The sequence below is a fragment of the Erinaceus europaeus genome, chromosome 9, assembly GCF_950295315.1.
Source record: "Erinaceus europaeus chromosome 9, mEriEur2.1, whole genome shotgun sequence".
Classification (NCBI taxonomy): domain Eukaryota; kingdom Metazoa; phylum Chordata; class Mammalia; order Eulipotyphla; family Erinaceidae; genus Erinaceus; species Erinaceus europaeus.
In genome coordinates, this window is record NC_080170.1 from 60,507,991 (window position 1) to 60,531,778 (window position 23,788).

Genomic DNA, 23,788 nt, shown 5'->3' on the forward strand with positions numbered 1-23,788 from the left:
ATATAAAATATTTTATTGGGAGTCGGGCTGTAGCATAGCCGGTTAAGCGCATGTGGTGCAAAGTGCAAGGACTGATGTAAGGATCCCGGTTCGAGCTCCCGGCTCCCCACCTGCAGGGGAGTCGCTTCACAGGCAGTGAAGCAGGTCTGCAGGTGGCTTTCTCTCCTCCTCTCTGTCTTCCCCTCCTCTTTCCATTTCTCTCTGTCCTATCTAACAATGACATCAATAACAACAACAATAAAACAAGGGCAACAAAAGGGAATAAATTTTAAAAAGATTTTATTGAGCATATTAATTTTTGCAGATTAATGTTATCAGCCATGACAGTTCTTCCTCCCTCTTGCTCCCCAGGACATTTTATTGCAAAAATGTAATTAGGCTATTGCTGCAGTTTTAGCTTGTCAGTTTCTGTTGCAGCTCAAATGAAATCTGCAGCATATTAAAAGATGGCCACATGAGAAAACATCACTGTTTCTAATGCATTTGAAAATTTCCTGCAGGATTCAGAATGCTAGAAAGTTTTGAGGTCTTTTTACTGTCTGCATTGCTAAATGTTTGCTTTTTTTTTTTTAATGAATATATTATATCTTCATGGAAAGAATGAGTTGTAGAGTCGAAGGGGAACTTGAACAATAAGCTTATCATATATGTACTAGGCTTCCTGTACTTCTCTTGACGGCATGATGAATTTACTCTTTGTAAAGAGTAAGTCACTGGGGTCACGTGGTGGTGTACCTGGTTCAGAGCACATGTTACAGTGCACGAGGACTCCAGTTCGAGTTCTTGGTCCCCACCTGTGGGGAGAAAAAGCTTTGTGAGTGGGCAAGTGGTGCTGTATGTATCTCTCTGTCTCTCTTCCTCTCTATCTCCCCCATCCTCTCAATTTCTGTCTCTATCCAATAAATGTATAAAGACAATAAAAAATTTAAAAAAGTGTCAGTCACTTCAAATTGATTGTATTCTCTTTTTTCCTATCTTTTTTCTTCCTCTTTCTCTCTCCCCCTTTTTTTCTCCTTTTCTCCCTTCTTTCCTTCCTTCCTTTCTTTTCTTCCTTTCATTCTCTTTATATCTCTCTTTTTTCCATTCTTTTTGCTATGGAGTGAATCCAGGCCTTGCACCTGTGCAGTACTACTGAATGAATGGCCTCCCTGACTCAGTTTTCTATTTACTTTTTCCAGGGCAAGGAGGAGGGACAGATTAAAGAGGGACTACAGATCCCTTCTCTGTTGCCCATGGTGCACCCATGTGGTGCCAGGGATTTGAACCTAGGGCCTTACACACAGTAAGGAGTGTGTTGTACTCAGTGAGCAATCACAGATTCTCTGATTTTAACTTTGTTTAGAGGATTATAGCATGTTTCTTCTCCCAACTCAAGAGATAGATCAAATAAAAGTGCTTTGTGATGAGTCATTGCAAAAAATTAAATAGGGTATGTTGACCACAGAGGTGGTAACGCTCAGATTTATTTAGCTTATCCTATGTAATACTCTCACAGTAAATACTTTCTTAATTGAAAGTTTGAATAATGTTATTGTTTCATAAAAATATGATTTTTTTTTTTTTTTTTTTTAATACCAGAGCACTCTTCAGCTCTGGCATATGGTGGTGCAGAGGATTGAACCTGGGACTTTGGAGCCTCAGGCATGAGAGTATCTTTGCGTAACCATTATGCTATCTTCTCAACTATGAAATGCTTTATGAATGCTGTCTTTGCTCAGGAGCCGGGCTAATCTTTATGTTACTCCAGTTTTAGCGTATATGCTGCCAAAATAGTATCTTTTAAAGAAGAGGAATTTTAGGCAGAGAGGTAAAGCAGTTTGACTTCTTAAGTAAATGGTAGAGTTGGGATTTAAACCAGGCAGTCTCATTCTAGAATCTGTGCTTTTAACCAGATACTCGGTGTATTGGTCTTCCTGTGAAAACAATTATTTTATTTATGGTTTTGTTCACTAAGAACTTTTCTTTTTCTTTCTTTTTTTTTTTATAACAAGACTACTTTTTTTTTTCCTCCTCCAGGGTTATAGCTGGGCTCGGTGCCTGCACCATGAATCCACCGTTCCTGGAGGCCATTTTTTTCCCCCCTTTTGTTGCCCTTGTTGTAGCTTCGTTGTGGTTATTATTATTGCCCTTGTTGACACAATTTGTTGTTGGATAGGACAGAGAGAAATGGAGAGAGGAGGGGAAGACAGAGAAGGGGAGAGAAAGATAGACACCTGCAGACCTGCTTCACCGCCTGTGAAGCGACGCCCCTGCAGGTGGGGAGCCGGGGGCTCGAACCGGGATCCTTACGCCAGTCCCTGCGCTTTGCGCCACATGCGCTTAACCCACTGCGCCACCGCCCGACCCCCTCACTAAGAACTTTTCTTTCCATGTACCTTTCCTTTTTTTTTTTAGCCTTTTGTGTTTTTTAGCAAGTAAATTTTCAAAATGCATTCATTGACATCTTTTACTTTTTTTTTTCCTTCAGGGATATTGCTGGGGCTCAGTGCGTGTGCTATGAATCCACTACTCCTGGAGGCCATTTTTCCTATTTTGTTGCCATTGTTGTTATTGTTGCTGTTGTTGGATAGGACAGAGAGAAATTGAGAGAGGAGGGGAAGATAGAGAGGAGGAGAGAAAGATAGAAGCCCACAGACCTGCTTTACCACTTGTGAAGCAATCCCCTTGCAGGTGGGGAGGCTGCTCGAACCAGGATCCTTATACCGGTACTTGCGCTTGGCTCCATGTGCACTTAACCTGCTGCACTACCACCTGGCCCCCCATCTTTTACTATTTTAGAAGAAATGTTGACAGGCATTGGTACAAAGTAGCTATTTTGTAATTTGTCTCTTTAGTGATCTTAGTGTCATGAGAATTTAGAAAAATACAGATTTGTGCAGGGAAGAAAAATCTCCACATTCTTGTGTTTTTCTTTCTTGTGATAGCACTTAATCAGCACTAATCAGATATAGAAAATGAAAGTACATGTATAGTTTATTTATTTATTGTGTAGAGACTGAGAGAAATCAAAAATCTAGAGGGAAGGGGGAAGTAGAGATGGACCATTGCTTCGAAGCTTCCTTCCTGCATGTGGGGACTAGGAGCTCGAACCTGGGTCCTTATGCATAGTAAAATGTGCACTCAACCAGGTGTGCCACTATCTGGTCCTTAAAGAGAAAGTATGTTAATGGTATGCTAATCTCATTTTGATCAAGTTTCTAATTCTTTGTTTATTTTTTTATGTGTAAGGAAATCTACCACTGCCGAAGGCAAATTAAATACAGCAAAGACAAGATGTGGTATTTGGCAAAATTGGTAAGCTAACATGACTATTATCCCATAATAATGCTTAGGCTGTGAATTCCCCCAGAATATGACAAAATGTTTTTGCCTTTGCCATGATTTCTATAAAAAGTGAGTCATGGTTCGAGCCCCCGGCTCCCCACCTACAGGGGAGTCACTTCACAGGCAGTAAAGCAGGTCTGCAGGTGTCTATCTTTCACCCTCTCTGTCTTCCTCTCCTCTCTCCATTTCACTCTGTCCTATCTAACAACGACGACATCAATAACAACAGTAATAACTACAACAACAATAAAAAAAACAACAAGGGCAACAAAAGGGGGGGGAAAGTGAGGCATAGTGGTCCAGGAGATGGCGCAGTGGAAAGAAATTGGGCTCTCAAGCATGAGGTCCTGAGTTCAGTCCACGGCAGCACATATACTAGAGTGATGTCTGGTTCTTTCTATCTCTCCTCCTATCTTTCTCATAAATGAATAAAACCTTTAAAAAGAAAGAAAGAAAAGTGAAGCATGTGTTATTATCTCTTTACCATTTAATTGGCAGGTTATCCAAAGAGAATTGCTCAAATGTGGGTGATCTACTTAATTTTCTCTCCTGAGAAACTCATTGTTGGATGCATAGGGTTTTAGAACAAAGATACCAGGAATTTGACTAGACCAGAGAATCCAGGAAGCAAGCTCATATGACTGTAAAATTAATTCCGCCTATTTAAAAACTGTTGCCTTTTAAGTTTTTATCCCCTAGAAAATGAAATCTTATATATGAGAGGAAACAAAAGTAGTAGAGGATATGTAATTTTCTTTTTTATTTTTTTAAAGATTTTATTTATTTATTAATGAGAAAGATATTAAGAGCAAGAACCAGACATCACTCTGGTACATGTGCTGCCAGGGATTAAACTTGGGACCTCATGCTTGAGAGTTCAATGCTTTATCCATTGAGCCACCTCCTGAACCACAGATAAGTAATTTTCTGGGAGAAGGACATAGTCTACCTATGTTAGCAGTTCTTTCTGCTTTTTTTTTTTTTTTTTTAACATTGAGATATTATGGTTAAATGTTTATATATTTTTTTAATATACTTGACTTTTACTTAAATAAGTGATGTTCCGCCTCTGACTTATTTTCTTCTCTTCTGCATTTAGTTAGCTATTTTCATTAAATTTTTAAAAGAATACTTATTTGTTTTCTGTAGAGGATGAGGGACAGAGAGACAGACAGACACACCTGCAGCACTACTTCACCATTTGTGAAGCTTCTGCCCACTGGTGGGGACCAGGGGCCTGAACCGAGGTCCTTGTGCACCATAATGTGTGCACTCCACCAGGTATGCCACCACCCAGACCCTTTTTTAAAAATGGAGCACTGCTCAGTTCTGGCTTATAGTGGTACTGGGGATTGAACCTGGGACCTCAATTTCAGGCATGAACATTTTTGCATAACTATTATACTATCTCTTCAGCCCTAGCTACTTTATTTAATTATTTTTGCCTCCAGGGTTATCTCTGGGGCTCGGTGACTGCACTACGAATCCACTGCTCCTGGAAGCTATTTTTTTCCATTTTGTTGCCCTTGTCCTTACCCTTATTTTGTCGTTATTATTATTGTTGTCATTGCTGCTGTCGTTGTTGGATAGGACAGAGAGAAATCGAAAGGAGGAGAGAAAGAGAGACACCTGTTTCACCACCTATGAAGCGACCCCCCCCTGCAGGTTGGGAACCGGGGGCTTGAACTGGGATCCTTATGCCGGTCTTTATGCTTTGCGCCATGTGTGCTTAACCCGCTGTGCTACCCAGCCTTCACTACTTTAATTTTTAATTGAAAACTATTTTCCTTGCTTTATTGTGATATATTTGACATATAACCCAGTTTTACTGAAATATACTTGACATATAGTCATGTTAACTTTTATATTTAAAAATGATTCATAACAATGGGAACAAAAAATGTATAACTTTTGTTTTTTCTTTCTTGTCTGTCAATCTTTAATTCCAGATACGAGGAATGTCCATTGACCAGGCGTTGGCTCAATTAGAATTTTGTGACAAAAAGGGGGCCCAAATAATTAAAGAGGTAAACTGAGATTTGGGGTGGGATGGGGCACAAAAGATGCTTTGTAGGTGTTACCAGTCTCAGCCTAAGTCCTGAAATTCCTGGTATGAACGCACATTTTATTAGTGTCCTATATACCTTAAGGAGGCTGTGTTCTGTAAGACCCCCCCAGTATGGGAAGTGATGAATGTTATTATTATTATTGCCTCTAGGTTATTGCTGGGGCTCGGTGCCTGCACCACGAATCCACTGCTCCTGGAGGCTGTTTTTTTCCTTTTGTTGCCCTTGTTTTATCATTGTTGTGGTTATTGTTGTTGTTATTGATGTCGTTGTTGTTGGATAAGACAGAGAGAAATGGAGAGAGAAGGGGAGACAGAGGGGGAGAGAAAGATAGACAACTGCAGACCTGCTTCACCACTTTTGAGCCCCTGCAGGTGACTCAAACCGGGATCCTTATGCCAGTCCTTGTGCTTTGCGCCATGTGTGCTTAACCCACTGCACCACTGCCCAACCCCCAATGGATCTTATTTTTAATTGTTGGGCCTTGGTATATAGTTTTTAGAAGATTTCTTAAAGTTAATTATTATTATTATTATTATTATTTTACCAGGGCTCTGGTTTATGATAGTACAGGGGATTGAACCTGGGACTTTGGAGTCTCAGATATGAGGGTCTCTCTCTCTTTTTTTTTTTCAAATATTTATTTATTTATTCCCTTCTGTTGCTCTTGTTTTATTGTTGTAGTTATTATTGATGTGGTTGTTGTTGGATAGGACAGAGAGAAATGGAGAGAGGAGGGGAAGGCAGAGGGGGAGAGAAAGACACCTGCAAACCTGCTTCACCACCTGTGAAGCAACTTCTCTGCAGGAGGGGAGCCAGGGGCTCGAACCGGGATCCTAACCCCGGTCCTTGCGCTTAACCTGCTGTGCTACCACCTGCCGACTCCCATGAGGGTCTCTGTAAATATTTATTTATTTACTTATTATTATTGGGTAGAGACAGAGAAATTGGGAGGGAGGGGGAGATAGAGAGGCAGAGAGACACCTGCAGCCCTGCTTTACCACTCATGAAGCTTTCTTTCTGCAGGTGGGGACCAGGGGCTTGAACCTAGGTCCTTGCACACTGTAGTGTGCGCTCAACCAGGTACATTATAAGGGCCCCTACAAGGGTCTCTTTGTATAATTCTACTATCTACTCCTGCCCAGAAGTTGGTTTTTTTTTTTTTTTTTTTATCAGTTACATATTTAGTTTTTTTTTTTTTTTAAGATTTTATTTATTAATAAGAGATAGGGAGGAGGAGAGAGAGAAAGAACCAGACATCACTCTGGTACATGTGTTGCTGGAGATTGTACTCAGGACCTCATGCTTGAAAGTCCAATGCTTTATTCCTGTGCTACCTCCCTGACAACGTTCCTTCCTTTCTTCTTTTTTTAAAAAGAAACTTTTTTTTAAAAAAAATTTTTCCCTTTTGTTACTCTTGTTTATCATCGTTGTTGTTATTATTGTTGTTATTGCTGTCGTTTTTGTGGATAGGACAGAGAGAAATTGAGGAAGGAGAGGAAGATAGAGAGGGGGAGAGAAAGATAAACACCTGCAGACCTGCTTCACCGCCTGCAAAGTGACCCCCCTGCGGGTGGGGAGCAGGGAGGGGCTCGAACCAGGATCCTGATACTGATATGTGAGCCTTACCCCTTCCTTTCTTCCCTTCCTTTCTTTCCTTTCCTCCTCCTCCCTCTTCTCCTTTTTTTTTCCTTCTTCATCTATAAACGAGATTGATTTAGATAATCTTTCAAGACATCCAGCTGGTGTGTGTGTGTGTGTGTGTGTGTGTGTGTGTGTGTGTAGCTGGTTGCTAGTGGGATTTTATCACTCCTGGTCCAGTTTTTTTTTTTTTTTTTCATTTAGATAGAGAGGTAGAGGAGGTGGGGAGGGAGTGAGCCCATAACATTCGAGCTTTACCCAGTGATGGGACTCCCATGGTGCCCTGCCTTGTAAGCTGTCTCCCCACCTTTCTTCTGGCTCTAAATGTAGCTAAGTAAAAATATGCTGCTTTAATTGTGCTGGCCCATTCCAGGAACAGGACTTCAAGGTCCTTGTATCAAAGATCTGTTTGGGGGATAAGAGCATGTTTCTGTATCTTTTATTCATTCTTACCAAGAGCCAGTTTTTTTTTTTTTTCTTTAAGGTTTGTTTGTTAATGAGACAGGAGAGAGGGAGAGAGAACTGGAGAGTGTCCAGTTCTCTGGATCACAAAAGAGATGTGTTGCCAGGGATCAAACTCAGTATCTGAGAGTCATAAACCTAGTAAAGCATTCATGCACAGTGTCATCTCCCCAACCTATTTTTGGTTTAATAGTTAAATAGTTGAGATTGATGGATTCAGCTCTTGGTGGTTTCATTGAAATCTCTAGTTAAGCCTACATTTAATTTAGTTGAAAATGGGGTTACTCATTATCTGTTGTATTCCCATCTTTGGACTACTGTTTCTCCTTAAAAGAATGAAGTACTTGTTTTTTTTGTCCTTTATCTTTTTAAGATTTATTCATTTTCTTGAGAGAGAGTGAGATGGAGACAAAGACCAGAGCATACTTGCAGAATACTCAATTGGATAGTGTGTAACCAGGTTCTTGCCTGACTGTACCACACTGAAGGAAGCTTTGCTAGTGTAGTCTCAGTCTCTCTCTCCTCTCCCCCCACCCCACTTTCACCCCAGTCTATCTGGGAAAAAAAGTCATCCTGGAGTGATGAGTCCTCAGAGATAACAAAGAATGAAGGACTAGAACATTGTTCTTCTTTGCTTATGGTGGTGAAAGGGATTGAACCTGGGATCTTTGGGGCCTTAGGCTTGGAAGTCTGGTGTACTACTGGCTTCACTATCTCCTAAACCCTTGTTATTTCTGATAATGATTGTGCTTTTTAAAAATATGTTTTGGAGGAAGTTCATTCAGAAAATTGGTGGAATTTAATAATTCTCAGTAGCTTCCTCCCCTCCATTCATATGTAGAGAGACCATTGCATCAGAGCCTCCTCTGTTGCCATAGCACCTCCCATGTGTTGCTGGCTTTATATCTGTGTCGTGTATATAGACATGCATGCAACCTACCCAGTGAGTGTCTCTCCAGCTGTACATTTAATAACTTGTTAAATGTTTTTATTGGTATTATTTGCTACCAGGGTTATCACTGTTAACTCAGTGCCTGCACAACTTTGCCCCCCTTGAAAGTGTTCCCCTCCCCATTTCTTTCCTTTAGATAGAGATATCAAGGAGAAAGACATTGAAGCACTGCAACCCTGCTCATAAAGCATCCCCTCTGCAGGTGCTCCTGTGTGGTGGCCCAGGGCTCACACCTGGCCCTCACACATAATAATATATGTGCTTTACTGGGTGAGCTAGCTGCCAGCCCCAGTAACTTTTCATTTTTTTAAAGATTTACTTTATTCACAAGGACATGGGTTTGAGCCCCCATACCCTTCCTGCAGGGGGAATGCTTCATGAGCAGTGAAGCAGGTTTACAAGTATCTGTCTCTCTTTCTCTCTCCATATCTGTCTCACCTTCCTCTCTTCATTTTTCTCTGTCCTGTCTAATACAAATAGAAAAAAATAAAGTATTTATTATATTTGAGAAGCCAGAGCACCACTCTTGTATATGCAGAGTCAGATTTTAAACTGCGAACCATAAGCACATTGCTCTCCCAGCTGAGATTTGCCCAGCCACATAAAACTAGTAACTCTTAAGTTAAATTTTCAAATAATGATTTTTTTCCTCTGGTTTCTTTGGATCCAGGGTTTAGCACTTTTCATTAAGCAATAGCTCTTGAGTTTCTTGAACTTTTTGGCAAGTCTGTCTCAAAGATAGTGTTCTTTACCAAGGACTCTGCTCCACGGGCTGCTATCTCCTCCACAGATTACTCATGCCATTGAGAACTCAGTTTCTGGACCTGTCCCTTGTATTTGCTATCTTGTCTGAGGATGGAAGCTCACTGTATCCTTTCTCCTTAGCTCCTTTATCACAAAATATATTGACTGTAAATTGAGGCAAGTGGTTAACAGTTTATAGAGATAACAAAAAATGAGAATTTTAATTCTATTTTAATTCAGGACCAGACATATGAATGCCTTTCTTTTTCTTGTTTAAGATTCTCTTAGAAGCACAAGATATGGCAGTAAGAGACCACAATGTGGAGTTCAGATCCAATTTATATATAGGTAAGTTTTTTTTTTTTTAATATTCTTGGCGTTGGAAAATGTCTTTGAATTTTGATATCAAGTTCTTTCTCTAACAGTAGTCTTTGTTAACTACTTAGTACTGGGCTTGCCACTGAAAATTACTGGTAATGGTTTATACAGGATTTTTTTTTTAGAGTTTTTTTTTTTAATATTCCCTTTTGTTGCCCTTGTTTTATTGTTGTAGTTATTATTGTTGTTATTGATGTCGTCATTGTTGGGTAGGGCAGAGAGAAATGGAGAAAGGAGGAGAACATGGGGAGAGAAAGATAGACACCTGTAAACCTGCTTCACTGCCTGTGAAGCAGCTCCCCTGCTCGTGGGGATCCAAGGGCTTGAACTGGGATTTTTACACCGATCCTTGCACTTTGCGCCATGTGTGCTTAACCCGCTGCGCTACCGCCCGACTCCCTGTACAGGTTTTTTTTTTGCCTAGCAGTGTTAGTCTGTTATAAGTGGTTATAGCCATCCTGCTTTATTCTTTATTATTATTATTATTTTTAAAGTATTTATTTACTTATTTATTTATTCATTCCCTTTTGTTGCCCTTGTTTCTTTTTATTGTTGTAGTTGCTATTGTTGTCTTTGTTATTGGATAGGACAGAGAGAAATGGAGAGAGATGGAGAAGACAAAGAGGGGGAGAGAAAGATAGACACTTGCAGACCTGCTTCACTGCCTGTGAAGTGACTCCCCTGCAGGTGGGGAGCCTGGGGCTCGAACCGGGATCTTTGCGCTGGCCCTTGCACTTTGCGCCATGTGCGCTTAACCCCCTGCGCTACTGCCCGACTCCCAATATTCTTTATTTTTTATTGCCACCAGGGTTATAGCTGGGGCTTTGTTCTAGAACTACAAAGCCACTGCTCATAGCAGACTTTCTTTCCCCCCCCTATTTTATTTGATAGGGCAGAAAGAAATTGAGAGGGGAGGGGAGAGAGAGAGAGAGAAAGATACCTGTAGCATCCTCTAGCATCTAGGACCTGTACTCTTCCCCACCCACCCACCCAGAGTCTTTTACTTTGGTGCAGTACACTGAAGGAGGGTCTTTAGTCATACTAAAAATAAATAATATAACAAATAAACTTTGTGTGATTAAGGAATTTGTGAAGTTTGCAAGACAGAACTATGGTGGTTATCTTTGGGAGGCTGGGGGGTAGGATAAAGAATTTTGGTGGTGGGTGTGGTGTGGAATTATACATTGTAATCTTATAGCCTATAACAAAGTATTAATACTTATTTATTAAAAAAAAAGGATTATGTGAATAAAGGACCATGGATGCACTTCAAGAATCTTTATGTTGTACCAGCCAGATACCTCATCCAATCTCAGGTGAAAACTCCTAGTGCTCAGAGTAGAAAAATCTATTGAATAAAACCAGCTGAGGCACCTTGGAATGAGCTTGTTTGTTTCTTCATTCTTATACCCTGCAACATGCACAGTCTCTGCTTCTGAGTACATGTTCCACAGTGAAAATGTTTTAGGAAGCATGCTGCACTGGACAGATATACAGATTTCTTGTAGCACTGGTGCTTTACATAACTCTTTGGCTAGAGGAGGTCAGCACTGATCAAAAAGCTCTCTTGCCCCTCCCAATGCTATAGTTAAGTTAAGCAGATGCCAGGGTTAGTATTTTTCTCTCACTTTAGCAGCAGTTATTCCAAACCTCAGCAGTTTTGTAATCAAAGATGTTAATGCCAAAGCAGAATATTCTCAGTTTGCCAAATCAACATACAAGATGGACAAGTTTGTTTAAAAATATTTTAAACTTAACATATGGACAACCGCTACTCACTAAGTGGAGGAAAAAAGCTCACATTACTAGGGAGGAAATTAGATTTACCTTATAATTTTTCAACAATTAAAATCGTCTAAATTGTACATTGGCACATAACCTCTGTCCCACTGGAAGCAGTTAATCTGGTTAAGTTAAAAATCTCATTTCAACTTGCTTGGAATTGATGCCGGCAACCACACCTACCTCTGAAATTTGGATAAGTTATGACTTTCAATTGGAATATTTTATTTAAAAATAGAGTATTTTATAGTTAGTTATATATACTCTCATACATGTATAGATGCAGGGGGAGTAAACAAAAAAAAAAAAAATCAAATCACAAACCATGGTAGAAAATGCAATTTCATCTGGGAGTGCCATGAATAAAAATGCTAGAAGGACCTAGAATCCTTAGAAGAAATGAAATGAACATGAAGACTATATGCTTAACACTTCTTATGACCTTGCTTGGTATATGATTGAGTATTATATCAATTGTAATTATCTTTAGCAGTTAGATCTGTTAAGTATGAGTGGTAAGTTTGAATTAATCTTAGGAGTTTAAAAACTCAATTTGCCAAGTATTTTTGTTGCTTATTCTATAATGAAGGAAAAAGTGTAATACCTTCAGTAGTAAGATTAAGCATCTTTATTTTAAAAAGATAAATTTTAATGTCTTCTTTTTAAAGACTTTTTTGTTTTGTTTTGTTTTTGAGACAGAGATACCAGAGCAATGCTTGGCTCTGGTTTATGGTGGTGCTGGGGTAGAATATGGTCTTTTGAGTATGCAAATTTTCTACTGAGTAGCCTTATAATTTTTTTTTTTTGCCTTCAGGCTTTTCACTGGGGCTCAGTGCCTGCAGTACAAATCCAGTGCTCCTGGAGGACTTTTTTCCCCCTTTTTGTTGCCCTTGTTTATCATTGTTGTTGTTGCCATCATTGTTGTTGGATAGGACAGAGAAAAATCAAGAGAAGAGGTGAAGACAGAGGGGGAGAGAAAGACACCTGCAGACCTGCTTCACTGCTTGTGAAGTGACCCCCTCCAGGTGGGGAGCCGGGGCTCGAACCGGATCCGCCGGTCCTTGCCCTTTGTGCCACGTGAGCTTAACCTGCTGTGTGACTGCCGGCCCCCAGCCTTATGATTCTTTTTTTAATTTTAATTTTTTTTTTTTTTTGCCTCTAGGGTTATTGCTGGGGCTCAGTGCCTGCATCATGAATCCACTGCTCCTGGAGGCCACCCCCCCCTTTGTTGCCCTTGTTGTTTTTATTATTGTTATTGTAGATGTCGCTCGTTGTTGGATAGGACAGAGAGAAATGGAGGAGGGGAAAGCGGAGGGGGGAGAGAAAGACAAGACACCTGCAGACCTGCTTCACCACTTGTGAAGCGACTGCCCTGCAGGTGGGGACCTGGGGGCTCAAATCTGAATCCTTACGCCTGTTCTTGCGCTTTGCGCCATGTGTGCTTAACCCGCTGCACTACCGCCGGACCCCCGTCTTATTATTCTTAACTATGAAAAGCTGGCACCTTTGCAGATGAGCTCTATTGCTGGTTTCTTTTAGACAGACTACTTAGAGAGTATGTAAGAATTACTTGCTGGCTCCCATTTAGGCTCAGCAGTGGCTATTTCAGTCCCTACACTAAGTCATTTTCAGGGAAGTGCTTTTTTGTTAGCATATGTTCTCATTATATGTAGTTCCTTCAGATGCTTGTCATCAGTCAATACCTGGTGTTCCGTGACCAAAGATTTTGAAAGTTCATTTCCTTTTCAAACTTATAATGATGACTAATGACACGGTGAATAGGCCTTAACAAGTGGACATGGACTAATAAAATGTCACTACTTAGTGATTCATGGCATCTAAAGTGATTCGCTTTATAGAAAGCAATCTACTGACTTTGTAAATCAGTCTTCTAGGCTCAGAGTGATGAAGGAGGGAAGGTGTTCTAATGTTAAAATGTCAGGATTCACATTTATCCAAATACTAGGAGTAGGGCTTACTTGTCATGTTTTTAGTACATGGTACCTGTTGGACCTTATTTTTAGAAGGGTATTATCTAGGACATTCTCTTTAAGACTATTCCCATTTTAAGATATCTCAATATTTTTGCTCTCATTCGGGAAGGGTTTCAGCACCTTCATTGTGTTTACTAACCAACAATTAATTGATGATACATTTTTTTTAACTTGTTAGTAATTTAATATTGAATTACAAAATTATAAGATAACGGGTATAATTCCACACCTTTCCCACTACCAGAGTTCTGTTCTCATTCTCTCCATTGGAATCCGCATTAGTTCTCCCAAGATCACATATATGGGTTGACTATTATTTCTATAACTTATCTATATTTATATATATATTTGCCCATTCTTTCTATGGTCCTGTGGTCCTGCCTTCTCTTCCTTTCTAAGTCACACCTACTACTTCTGAGTGTCCTTTCTTCCTCCCTCTCCCCCTTCTCCCCCTTTCCTCTTCTTTCTCTGGGTCCAGGTGGAACTGGAGTTCAGAACTATTTGGTCATCTTCCTCTAACATTTACCCCTCTTAGAGTATGGACCAAAACTCTTTTTTTTTAAAATTAATTAATTTATTTATCTTTATATTACAGAATTACATGGATTTGAATCCACACCATTCCTACCACCAGAGTTCTGAATCTTCCCTCTCCCCATTGCAAGCCACCACAGTTCCCCACAGGTTGTAGACATGGGCCAACCATCTTCTACATCTGTCCACATTTATACATAGTTGCCCTTTCTTTTTCTGATTCAATCCTCTCTTCCCCTCTAAACTACTCATGACATCATAGCTACCTCTATATGTTCCTCTCCTTTTCCTTCTCTTTCTCTGGGTGCTGATGGAGCTATAGTGCAGAGCCCTCATATCTTCATCCTATCACTTCTCCCACACTGGGATCAAGGTTGATTATGGGGAGCAGAAGGTAGGAGTTCTGGCTTCTGTAGTTGCTTCTCTGCTGTGCATGGGAGTTGACAGGTTGATCCATACCCCCGCCTGTTTCTATCTTTCCCTAGTGGGCCAGAGCTCTGGATATGCGAGGGTCCAGGACACACTGGTGAGGTCGTCTGCCCAGAGAAGTTGGGATGGAGTCATGGTAGCATCTGTAACTTGGTGTCTGGAAGGTGGCATGACCTAAATTGAGACAAAATGGTTAATGAACAGGAACCAAAAAGTAGAATTAGAAGATGAGGTTAGGGGTTTTAGGGTAGATGAAAGCTAGGAGAACCATTTTAGGCATGTTCCTGGGTACATACAACTATGGTAGTTTGTTTTTTTTTTAATATTATTTCCTTTTGTTGCCCTTGTTTTATTGTTATAGTTATTATTGTTGTTGTTATTGATGTCGTTGGATAGGACAGAGAGAAATGGAGAGAGGAGGGGAAGACAGAGAGGGAGAGAAAGACAAGACACCTGCAGACCTGCTTCACTGCTTGTGAAGCAACTCCCCTGCAGGTGGGGATCCGGGGGCTCGAACCAGTATCTTTACGCCAGTCCTTGCGCTTTGCACCACATGCACTTAGCCCACTGTGCTGCCACCCAATTCCCCAACTATGGTAGTTTTGTTTGAGTTTGGTAGCTAGCCTGAAGTTGGATGAGAATATTGCCTGAGAGAATGGTGTCAGAGTGGAGAAAAGGACTAGAAAGTTGAATTAGAGCAAGAAGTAGTTCCCGTTCTTAAAAAAAAAAAAATTCTGTGGCTAAAATTAACTATTTACTTCCATCCACCTGCTCTAGGGCCTATACATATATTTAGCACCAGAGACTGTGTAACCTCTTAAGTCCCTATTGATCTGAGTTCATAGCTCATGTGGACCAAAACTCTTTATGGGGTGTAGCAGGTGAAAGGTCTGGCTTCTGTAATTGCTTCTCTGCTTGACATGGGCATTGACAGTTTGATCCATACCCCCCACCTGTTTCTTTCCTGGGTGGATGACACAGCTTTTATAGCAATTTAAAACTTTCATTATCTATAATTTTTTTTTCCTTTGGTTGTATTAGACCTTTGAAAGAATACATGCATTGTTCTCTGGAGTTAGAACACAGCATTGTAGTTTTAATATTTTAGCATTATGTGCACTTAATCTGGTGTGCCACTGCCTGGCCCCTTAGACTTAGTATTTTAAGTACTTGGAAAAATTAAATTAATTAATTTATTTTAGAATTTGGATAACTTTGCATTTTTTTTAATTTACTTTTTTAAATATTTCCCCTTTTGTTGCCCTTGTTGTTTAATATTGTTTAATATTGTTGTTTAATATTGTTTAATATTATTGATGTTGTTGTTGTTGGGTAGGACAGAGAGAAATGGAGAGAGGAGGGGAAAACAGAGAAGAGGAGAGAAAGACAGACACCTCCAGACCTGCTTTACCACTTGTGAAGTGACTCCCCTGCAGGTGGGGAGCTGGGGGTTAGAACCAGGATCCTTATGCTGGTCCTTGTGCTTTGCGCCACGTGCGCTTAACTCGCTGCACCACTGCCCAACTCCCTTGGATAACTTTTCTAGAGATGTGTGTTAGAAAAAATGATACTAGTTAGTGGAGGTTGTGTTTTGAAATGTCTCTGTCCCTTGTAGTGCATGAACAAAATGAATTTAAGATTGGTTAAGGAAGTACCTTTCACAAATGAAACATCACCAGTACTTATACAAGATAGTGTCTGGTTTAAGACTCAAAGAAGGGGCCAGACAGTGGTGTACTTAGTTGAGCACACATGTTACAGTGCTTAAGGACCCAGGTTTGAGTCCACTGGCCCCCCCACCTGCAGTAGGAAAGTTTTGCAAGTGATAAAGCAGTGCTGCAGGTGTCTCTCCCTATCTCCCCATTTTCTCTCAATTTCTGGCTGTCTTTATCCAGTAAATAAATAAAGATAATAAAAATAATTTTAAAAGACCAAAAAAGGGAGTCGGGCGGTAGCGCAGGGGGTTAAGCGCAGGTGGCGCTAAGCACAAGGACCAGCGGAAGGATCCCGGTTCGAGCCCCCGGCTCCCCACCTGCAGGGAAGTCGCTTCCCAGGCGGTGAAGCAGGTCTGCAGGTGTCTATCTTTCTCTCCCCCTCTCTGTCTTCCCCTCCTCTCTCCATTTCTCTCTGTCCTATCCAACAACGATGGCATCAATAATAACTACAGCAATAAAAAAAAACAAGGGCAACAAAAAGAATAAATAAATAAATAAATAAAAGACCAAAAAAAAAAAAGTACTACAGATAAATAAAATTGTTGAGCAGAGAAGAGGTCTTGATTGTGTTAGGGTAGAGGAGATAACAGAGTGGTTATTCAAGAATTTCTGAGGCTCCAATATTCTTGGTTCCATCCCCAGCACACTGTAAGCCATAACTGAACAGTGTTCCTCTGAAAAAAGTAAATTAATTAATTGATTAAAATATATAGATTGGGTTAGAAAGATCCTGAAGGGGTTGGTAAAATAGCTTGCTTGGATTGGATAGTGCACTACTTTGCTATGTGTGTGAACTAGTTTTGAGCCTGGCCTCCACCAGGTTGGGGGAAGCTTCAGTGCTTGGTCTCTTCATACCCCTCTGTCTCTTTTTTCTGAAAAAGTCATCCTAAAACAGTAAATTTCTGTGATAATGACAACAAAAATGGCCATGAAGATTTGCTAGAAATTGATTTTTTTTTTTGTCATTATCAGGATTTTACCATTACAGGTCAACTTTTTCAGCTAGAAAGGGTGAGATGGAGATAGATAGATAGCCCAGCACCAAAAAGTTCCTCCAGAGTGGTGGGAGTAATGTATGAACCCTGCATCATGACAAAACGGGCACATTCTCTCTCTCTCTTTCTCATAGTAGGCACTCACATATACAAAATAACACTTTTTTTGGTTCATCTTTTTTTTTTTATATTTATTTTATTTATTTATTCCCTTTTGTTGCCCTTGTTGTTTTATTGTTGTAGTTATTATTGTTGTTGTTGTTGGATAGGACAGAGAGAAATGGAGAGAGGGAGGGGAAGATAGAGAGGAGGAGAGAAAGATAGACACCTGCAGACCTGCTTCACTGCCTGTGAAGCGACTCCCCTGCAGGTGGGGAGCCGGGGCTCGAACCGGGATCTTTATGCCGGTCTTTGTGCTTTGCGCCACCTGTGCTTAGCCCGCTGTACTACAGCCCGACTCCCTTGGTTCATCTTAACACATTTCTTTAGTGACTTAATACTGTATAAGTACCGCGCGCTAACTGATTGCGCCACTGGAGCTCCTAGTGACTTAATACTGATTTACAAAATTATAAGACAACAAGGCCATAACTCTGCACCGTTCCCATTACCAGAGTTCTGAATCCCCAATCCCTCCATTGTAAGCTACAGCAGTTTTCCTAAGGTTGCAGATATGGGTTAACTATTATTCCTATAACTACCTGTCTATATTTGTATATAATTTAAAAAAATATTTATTTATTCCTTTTTGTTGCCCTTGTTTTATTGTTATTATTATTGTCATTGTTGTTGGATAGAACAGAGAGAAATGGAGAGAGGAGGGAGAGAAACAGAGGGGGAGAGAAAGACACCTGCAGACCTGCTTCACTGCTTGTGAAGTGACTCCCCTGCAGGTGGGGACCCTGGGATCCTTATGCAGGTCCTTGCGCTTTGCACCACCTGCGCTTAACCCGCTGCGCGACTGCCCGACTCCCTATAATTTTTTTTAAGGCCCCATCTTCTCTTCCTTTTCAAATCACACATAAACCTATTACTACATCCAATGTCTCTCTCTTTTTCCTCTTCTCTCTCCTGATCCTGATGGAGTTGGAGTTCAGATCCTTGTGGTCCTCTTCCCCCTGTTAATTTCTCCCGCACTAGGATTATGGATCAAAATTATATTTGGGTTGCAGAAGATGGGAGTTCTGTAATTGCTTCTCTGCTGAACATGAGCATTGGCAGGTTTATCCATATCCCTAGCCTGTTTCTATCTTTCCCTAGTGGGATAGGGCTTTGGAGAGATGAGGTTCCAAGACTCATTGGTGAGGTCATCTCCCCAGAGAAGTCAGGAATCCGGAATAACACCTGCAACTTGATTGCCGGAAGGTGGCAAGGTGTAAAGCAAAACAAAGTGGTTAATGAACAGGAGCCAAAAAGTAGAAACAGAGCAAATGAGATATCTAAGACCACACAGGTCTTAAGATACCAGAGAGAGTCCTCCCATACAAATATCTAGAACTAGGGTACTCTACATGCAAAGGCCCAATGATGGGAATGTGCTCAGTGCAACAGAAAGATCAGTCTGTTGAAACATAGTTAGCCAGAAAAGAGAACAGTACAAAGAAGTGATGAAGGCAAGAGCAACCCAGGAGGTAGAGCAGTGGATGAAGTACAAGATCTTAAGTATGAGGTCCCAAGTTTGGTCCTAGCTTCCTTCCACCCTAAGATCCCTATTTTACCTGTGGTCTTAGATATCTCTTATCTTTCTCAAGTGTGCCTCATTACCCTGATCTGAAATTACCCCCAACAGCCCATCAGTTTCTGTCATGTCACTGCTGTGATTTTTGTTGTTACTCATATAACACTTGTCATTCATTGAAATTATCTTTTTTTTAAATTTCTTTATTGGGGAATTAGTGTTTTACATTTGACAGTAAATACAATAGTTTGTACATGTATAACATTTCCCAGTTTTCCATATAACAATACAACCCCCACTAGGTCCTCTGTCATCCTATTTGGACCTGTATTCTCCCCCCCACCCCCACCCCAGAGTCTTTTACTTTGGTGCAATATGCCAATTCCAGTTCAGGTTCTGCTTATGTTTTCTCTTCTGATTCTATTTTTCAACTTCTGCCTGAGAGTGAGAGAAATGATCATGTTTTTATTTATCTGTCCTCTATAGAAGGTAAGCTGACAGAGGCTCTTGTTGCTTTGTTCACTCTTCTTCCTATAGCATCTGAAGTGGAGCCTGGGTCTTAGAAGTGCTGAGGAGATGCTGGATATGAGGCAAGCCTGCTTCAGCCAGCTAGGAGTTCCTGGTGCCTTCTACTCCAGGGGAAGGGAGGACAGAAATCACCCTAAGGTGAAGCTGTTTGAAGATACAGTTCTTCCATGTAATTTTCTTTTTCTTCCTTGTCTAGCTGAGTCCCATTCAGGACGTGGCCAGTGCCTGAAACGCATCCGGTACCACGGCAGAGGTTATTTTGGGATCATGGAGAAGGTTTATTGCCATTATTTTGTGAAGTTGGTGGAAGGCGCCCCACCGCCACCGGAGGCACCAAAGACGGCCATTGCCCATGCCAAAGAGTACATTGAGCAACTTCGCAACCGGACCATCATTCATAGTTTGTGATGGGCAGCTCAGGTGCTACTGTGTATATATTTTGCATTTATTTCCTTAAAAAGAAGCAACAATTAAAGGCAAATATTTTTTATGTTTTGTCTTTGACCTTTTGAAGTACAACTGCTAGTTCCATATGCTCATTTGTAAGGCTTTACCAATCTGGGTATTGTTTGTGCTTTTGAAACAGAGAAAGGGAAATCAGCTTTTAACACAATATCACACTAATCTGGAAAGCCTTTTTTAGTACTTTTTGAAAGAAATAATTTTTGAGCTTGTGACCTGCTGCTGGTGGCTTTTGTACAAGACTTGGGTAGGATATTATAGCACCAGAGACCTTGTCTTTATTTTACTTGACTTTCTTTGAGACTAAGGGGAAGGTGGAGCTGAACATAACTGGATGCCATCTCTTTGTAGCAATATAGACATTCTGTGCTTCTAGCTTTTCTCTGTTGGCATAGGGGAGTGGGGTTCTTTATTGTTGAGTAGTAGCTTGGAATTGCAGGGTTTTATTAGACATATTAATCTAAAACTCCCCAAACTCTTTAACTCTGAAAGTTTTCTTCTAGCTAAATAAAGACTGTCTTCATGCTTTCTTCCAACAATGCCTTCTATTGCTGAATATCTTGTTTAGGATTGATTCATTTTCAGAGTGAATTCAATTACCAAGAGGGATGGAGCCAATTTTTGCCTTGCATTCTACAATCTGGCAGTAGGTGGTGCCCTTTCCCTCTCAGCAGGACTTTGTGTTCAGTTTTGTCATTTTGTACACCAATACCTTTCATTGCCCAGGATCACTGGTTCTATAGCATTGATCCAGTGTTGCTTAAACTTTTATAGCAGAGAAAAGAGACAGACTGGTCACTTGTTACTGCAGACTCCTGGATTTCACCCCTATGATTGTTTTACTGGATCCTATGAGGAGTAAGTTCCAGAAATCCATGTTTTAAACAGGGACTTCCAGGTGAGCTGTTGCAGGGGACCAAATTTTGAGAACACTTCTTCTGTCCAGTGAAGAATGGTTTTGGTGCCATGATGGAAGATGACATTCATAATAACTGCTGGTTACTGGGGCCTCTTAATTTGCCACATAACTATCTGTCAGATTCTTCAGACATAAACATTGTTATGGTTTGTGTGCTTGTTTATTTTTGGTGTCTGTGATTCAATTCCTGTGAGATATGTACTCTGCCACTGAAATATATCCACAGCCTGTTGTGCCAGTTCATAAAGGAAGAAACCAAAACACTCAGAATTTGAATCACTGTCTCCAGATGACAGTGTGTAAATGTGGGAGCTACCATTTAAACTTGGCCCATCCCTAAGGAGTACATGGATGAGGCTGGACGATGGCACACCAGATTAAGAACACATAGTACGAAGCTCATGGATGGACCTGCACAAGGATCCCAATTTGAGCCCCTGGTTACCCACCTGCAAGGAGGTTTGCTTCACAAGCAGTGAAGCAGATCTGCAGGTGTCTTATCTTTCTCTCTCCTTCTCTGTCTTCCCCTCCCCTCTCAATTTCTCTTTATCCTATCCAAGAAAACGGAAAAAATGGCCCCCAGGAGCAGTGGATTCATAGTGCCAGCACTGAGGATCAGCGATAACCCTGGAGGCCAGGAAAAAAAAAAAGGACACAGTTGGTTTTTTCTCTTTCACTAGCTTGACACAGGTGAAAGGCAGGAGGGATGAGCCCTGAGTTCGGGACAGTTCTATTCTAGGACCCAAGTAATGGTTGAATGGAATCAGAAACACCACTGCAGTGGGAGAAGCCCGCTCTTATTCCCAGGAAGAAAACTTCCCAGCTCCTCTCCACCTCCAGTTCATTCATCTGTAATAACCGAAGGCCTGTCGTTCACTATAGATCTTCCTCAGAATCTTGAAGAACTTGTTACCAGTGTAATTCCTGGACCCTCACACTGAGGGAATTTGAATGCCAGGTTTGGACAAACAGGCCAAGAAGCACTCGACAGGGGCCTCTGGCTTATTCTCTCAAACTCAAGATTTGAATTATTCAGGATAGTAACATGAGTCCCATGGTGATGTGATGTGAATCTGTGGCCATTCATGCTCTAAAGAAGGGACTGCTTCACTTAAGCTGTTAAAGCTGTTTTGAAAGATTCTAATGGCACACCTGGTGTGAGCACAGATGTTACTTACAATGTGCAAGGACCCTCCTATAGTGGGGAAGCTTCACAAGTGGTGCAGCAGTGCTGCAGGTATCCCTCTCTATCCCCCTTCTTAATTTCTCTTTGTCAAATAAAAATAAATAAAAATATTCTAATGAACAAAGTTTGATTATGATTCAAAGTTAACTTCATTTGCAGCTGTTTCTATAATGTTAAGTGCAGTCACAGATAACTTGGAACTTTCTGAACCTAGAGCTGTTTTAAGCAATTTTTTTAGTTAACAATTTAAAAAAAAAAAATTTTTCCCCTTTTTGTTGCTCTTGTTGTTTATCGTTGTTGTCATCGTTGTTGGATAGGACAGAGAGAAATGGAGATTGGAGGGGAAGACTGAAAGGGGGAAGAGAAAGATAGACACCTGCAGACCTTCACCGCCAGTAAAGCAACTCCCCTGCAGGTGGGGAGCCGGGTCTTGAACCAGGATCATGATGCTGGTCCTTGCGCTTTGCGCCACGTGCACTTAACTCGCTGCACCACCACCTGGCTCCCTGTTTTAAGCATTTTATATACATTATTTGAATAATTTTCCCCCCTTGTGACTGGTATAGAGTACATCAGATCACTGAGTGTACTTTCTAACATAAGTGGACATTTTGGTCACTGCCTGATGTTTAACTTTATGTGCTCAGAAGAAAGTAATTATTCTCTCTCTTTTTTTTTTTTTTTTACCAGAGCACTGTTCAGCTCTGGTTTATGGTGGTGTGGGGGATTATTGAACCTGGGGCTTTGGAGCCTCAGGCATGAGAGTTGCTTTACATAACCATTATGCTGTCTACCCTCCACCCAAAAGTGATTATTCTTTAATGGCAGTCTCTGAATGCCTGTAATTCCCATCCTTTTTTTGTCAGATAGGCTTAAGCCTTTTGTTGTTATGGTTGAAGGGGTAGCACATTCAGAAAGAGCATAAACCACGGAGGTGCAGCCTCTGTAAATGATAAGCTGGTGAACATGCCCAGATAAGAGGCCAAGAGATGGACCCTGAGAACAACCCTGAAGCCTCTGTGTTCCATCTGATCACTGCCTGCCTCTGCTCCCCAAAGAGAACCATCATCCTTAGTCTAACAGATGATAGATGTTTTCGAAAATGGCTACTTTGGACTAGAGATTGCTCACTGGGTAGGGCCTGTGACTTACTTTGTTTATAACCCAGGTTCTATCCTTGGTGGTACATGGGAAGTATGGTACCAGGGGATGCACTGGTGGTGTGGTATTTCTCTGTCTCCTGCTTCTCTCTCCCTGTCAGCCTGGGAGCAGTGATGTAGTACCAGGGGCAAGGTAAAAAGTGTTGAGGTAGAAGGGGAAGCAGTCCTGCCCAAGTGAATTCACACTGATGGGGAAGAGACTTTGGGTCACAAACTCCCAAGTGCCTAGTGTGTTAGAAGGGTTAGAATGGGGCGTGTGTGTGTGTGTGTGTGTGTGTGTGTGTTGAGCGGGGGCAGGCATAGGATGTGCCAAAAGATGCTGATTTGAGTGGTATCTCCTTCAACAGAGAAAGGGGAAGTACTTCAGAGATCAGTCAGACTGTCACCAGAATGCCACTTGGACTTTTGTTTTGAACAGGGTGGACATGAGGACACGTGTCCTTCTACAGTTAGAATGTGTGGGCTCTTGTAGGCTGTTTGGACTGACTGACTTACAAGCTTCCTGATGTTCTAGCACAGCCAAGAAACAAGACAGGTCAATGTGTACTGTGGACACTGCCAGAGAAAAAGGATGTTCCTATGTAAGTAACAAAGATTAGTATTTGTCCTTGTAATTCATATTAATATAGTAGTTTTATTAACTATTTTAGCTGATCAGGAGGGACTCTGGGGTCAGGTGGCAGCTCACCCATTAGCGTATATACACATCACCATGCAAGAAGATCTAGATTCAAACTCCCAGTTCTCATCTCCAGGAGAGGCTTTCATCATGAGTGGTGAACTGTTGCTGAGGAGTTATTCTGATGCAGTCTCCGCCCCCAGGTTTTACTACGCCCTGC

General features: G+C 41.1%; 1 protein-coding gene across 2 annotated transcripts in view; it reads left to right on the forward strand.

The window, feature by feature from the left end:
* Nucleotides 1–21,418, forward strand: part of MRPL22 (mitochondrial ribosomal protein L22) — a 48,532-nt gene extending 27,114 nt beyond the window's left edge. Inside the window, exons 4-7 of one of the 2 annotated variants that reach the window (XM_060198035.1) lie at nt 3,229–3,294; nt 5,274–5,351; nt 9,468–9,537; nt 19,419–21,418. In XM_060198035.1, coding sequence (XP_060054018.1) covers nt 3,229–3,294; nt 5,274–5,351; nt 9,468–9,537; nt 19,419–19,630 — 426 coding nt within the window. In that variant the 3' untranslated portion in view covers nt 19,631–21,418. The remainder of the gene's footprint in view (nt 1–3,228; nt 3,295–5,273; nt 5,352–9,467; nt 9,538–19,418) is intronic. The other variant, XM_060198036.1, reaches the window with a different exon arrangement.
* The last annotated feature ends 2,370 nt before the right edge of the window (nt 21,419–23,788 follow it).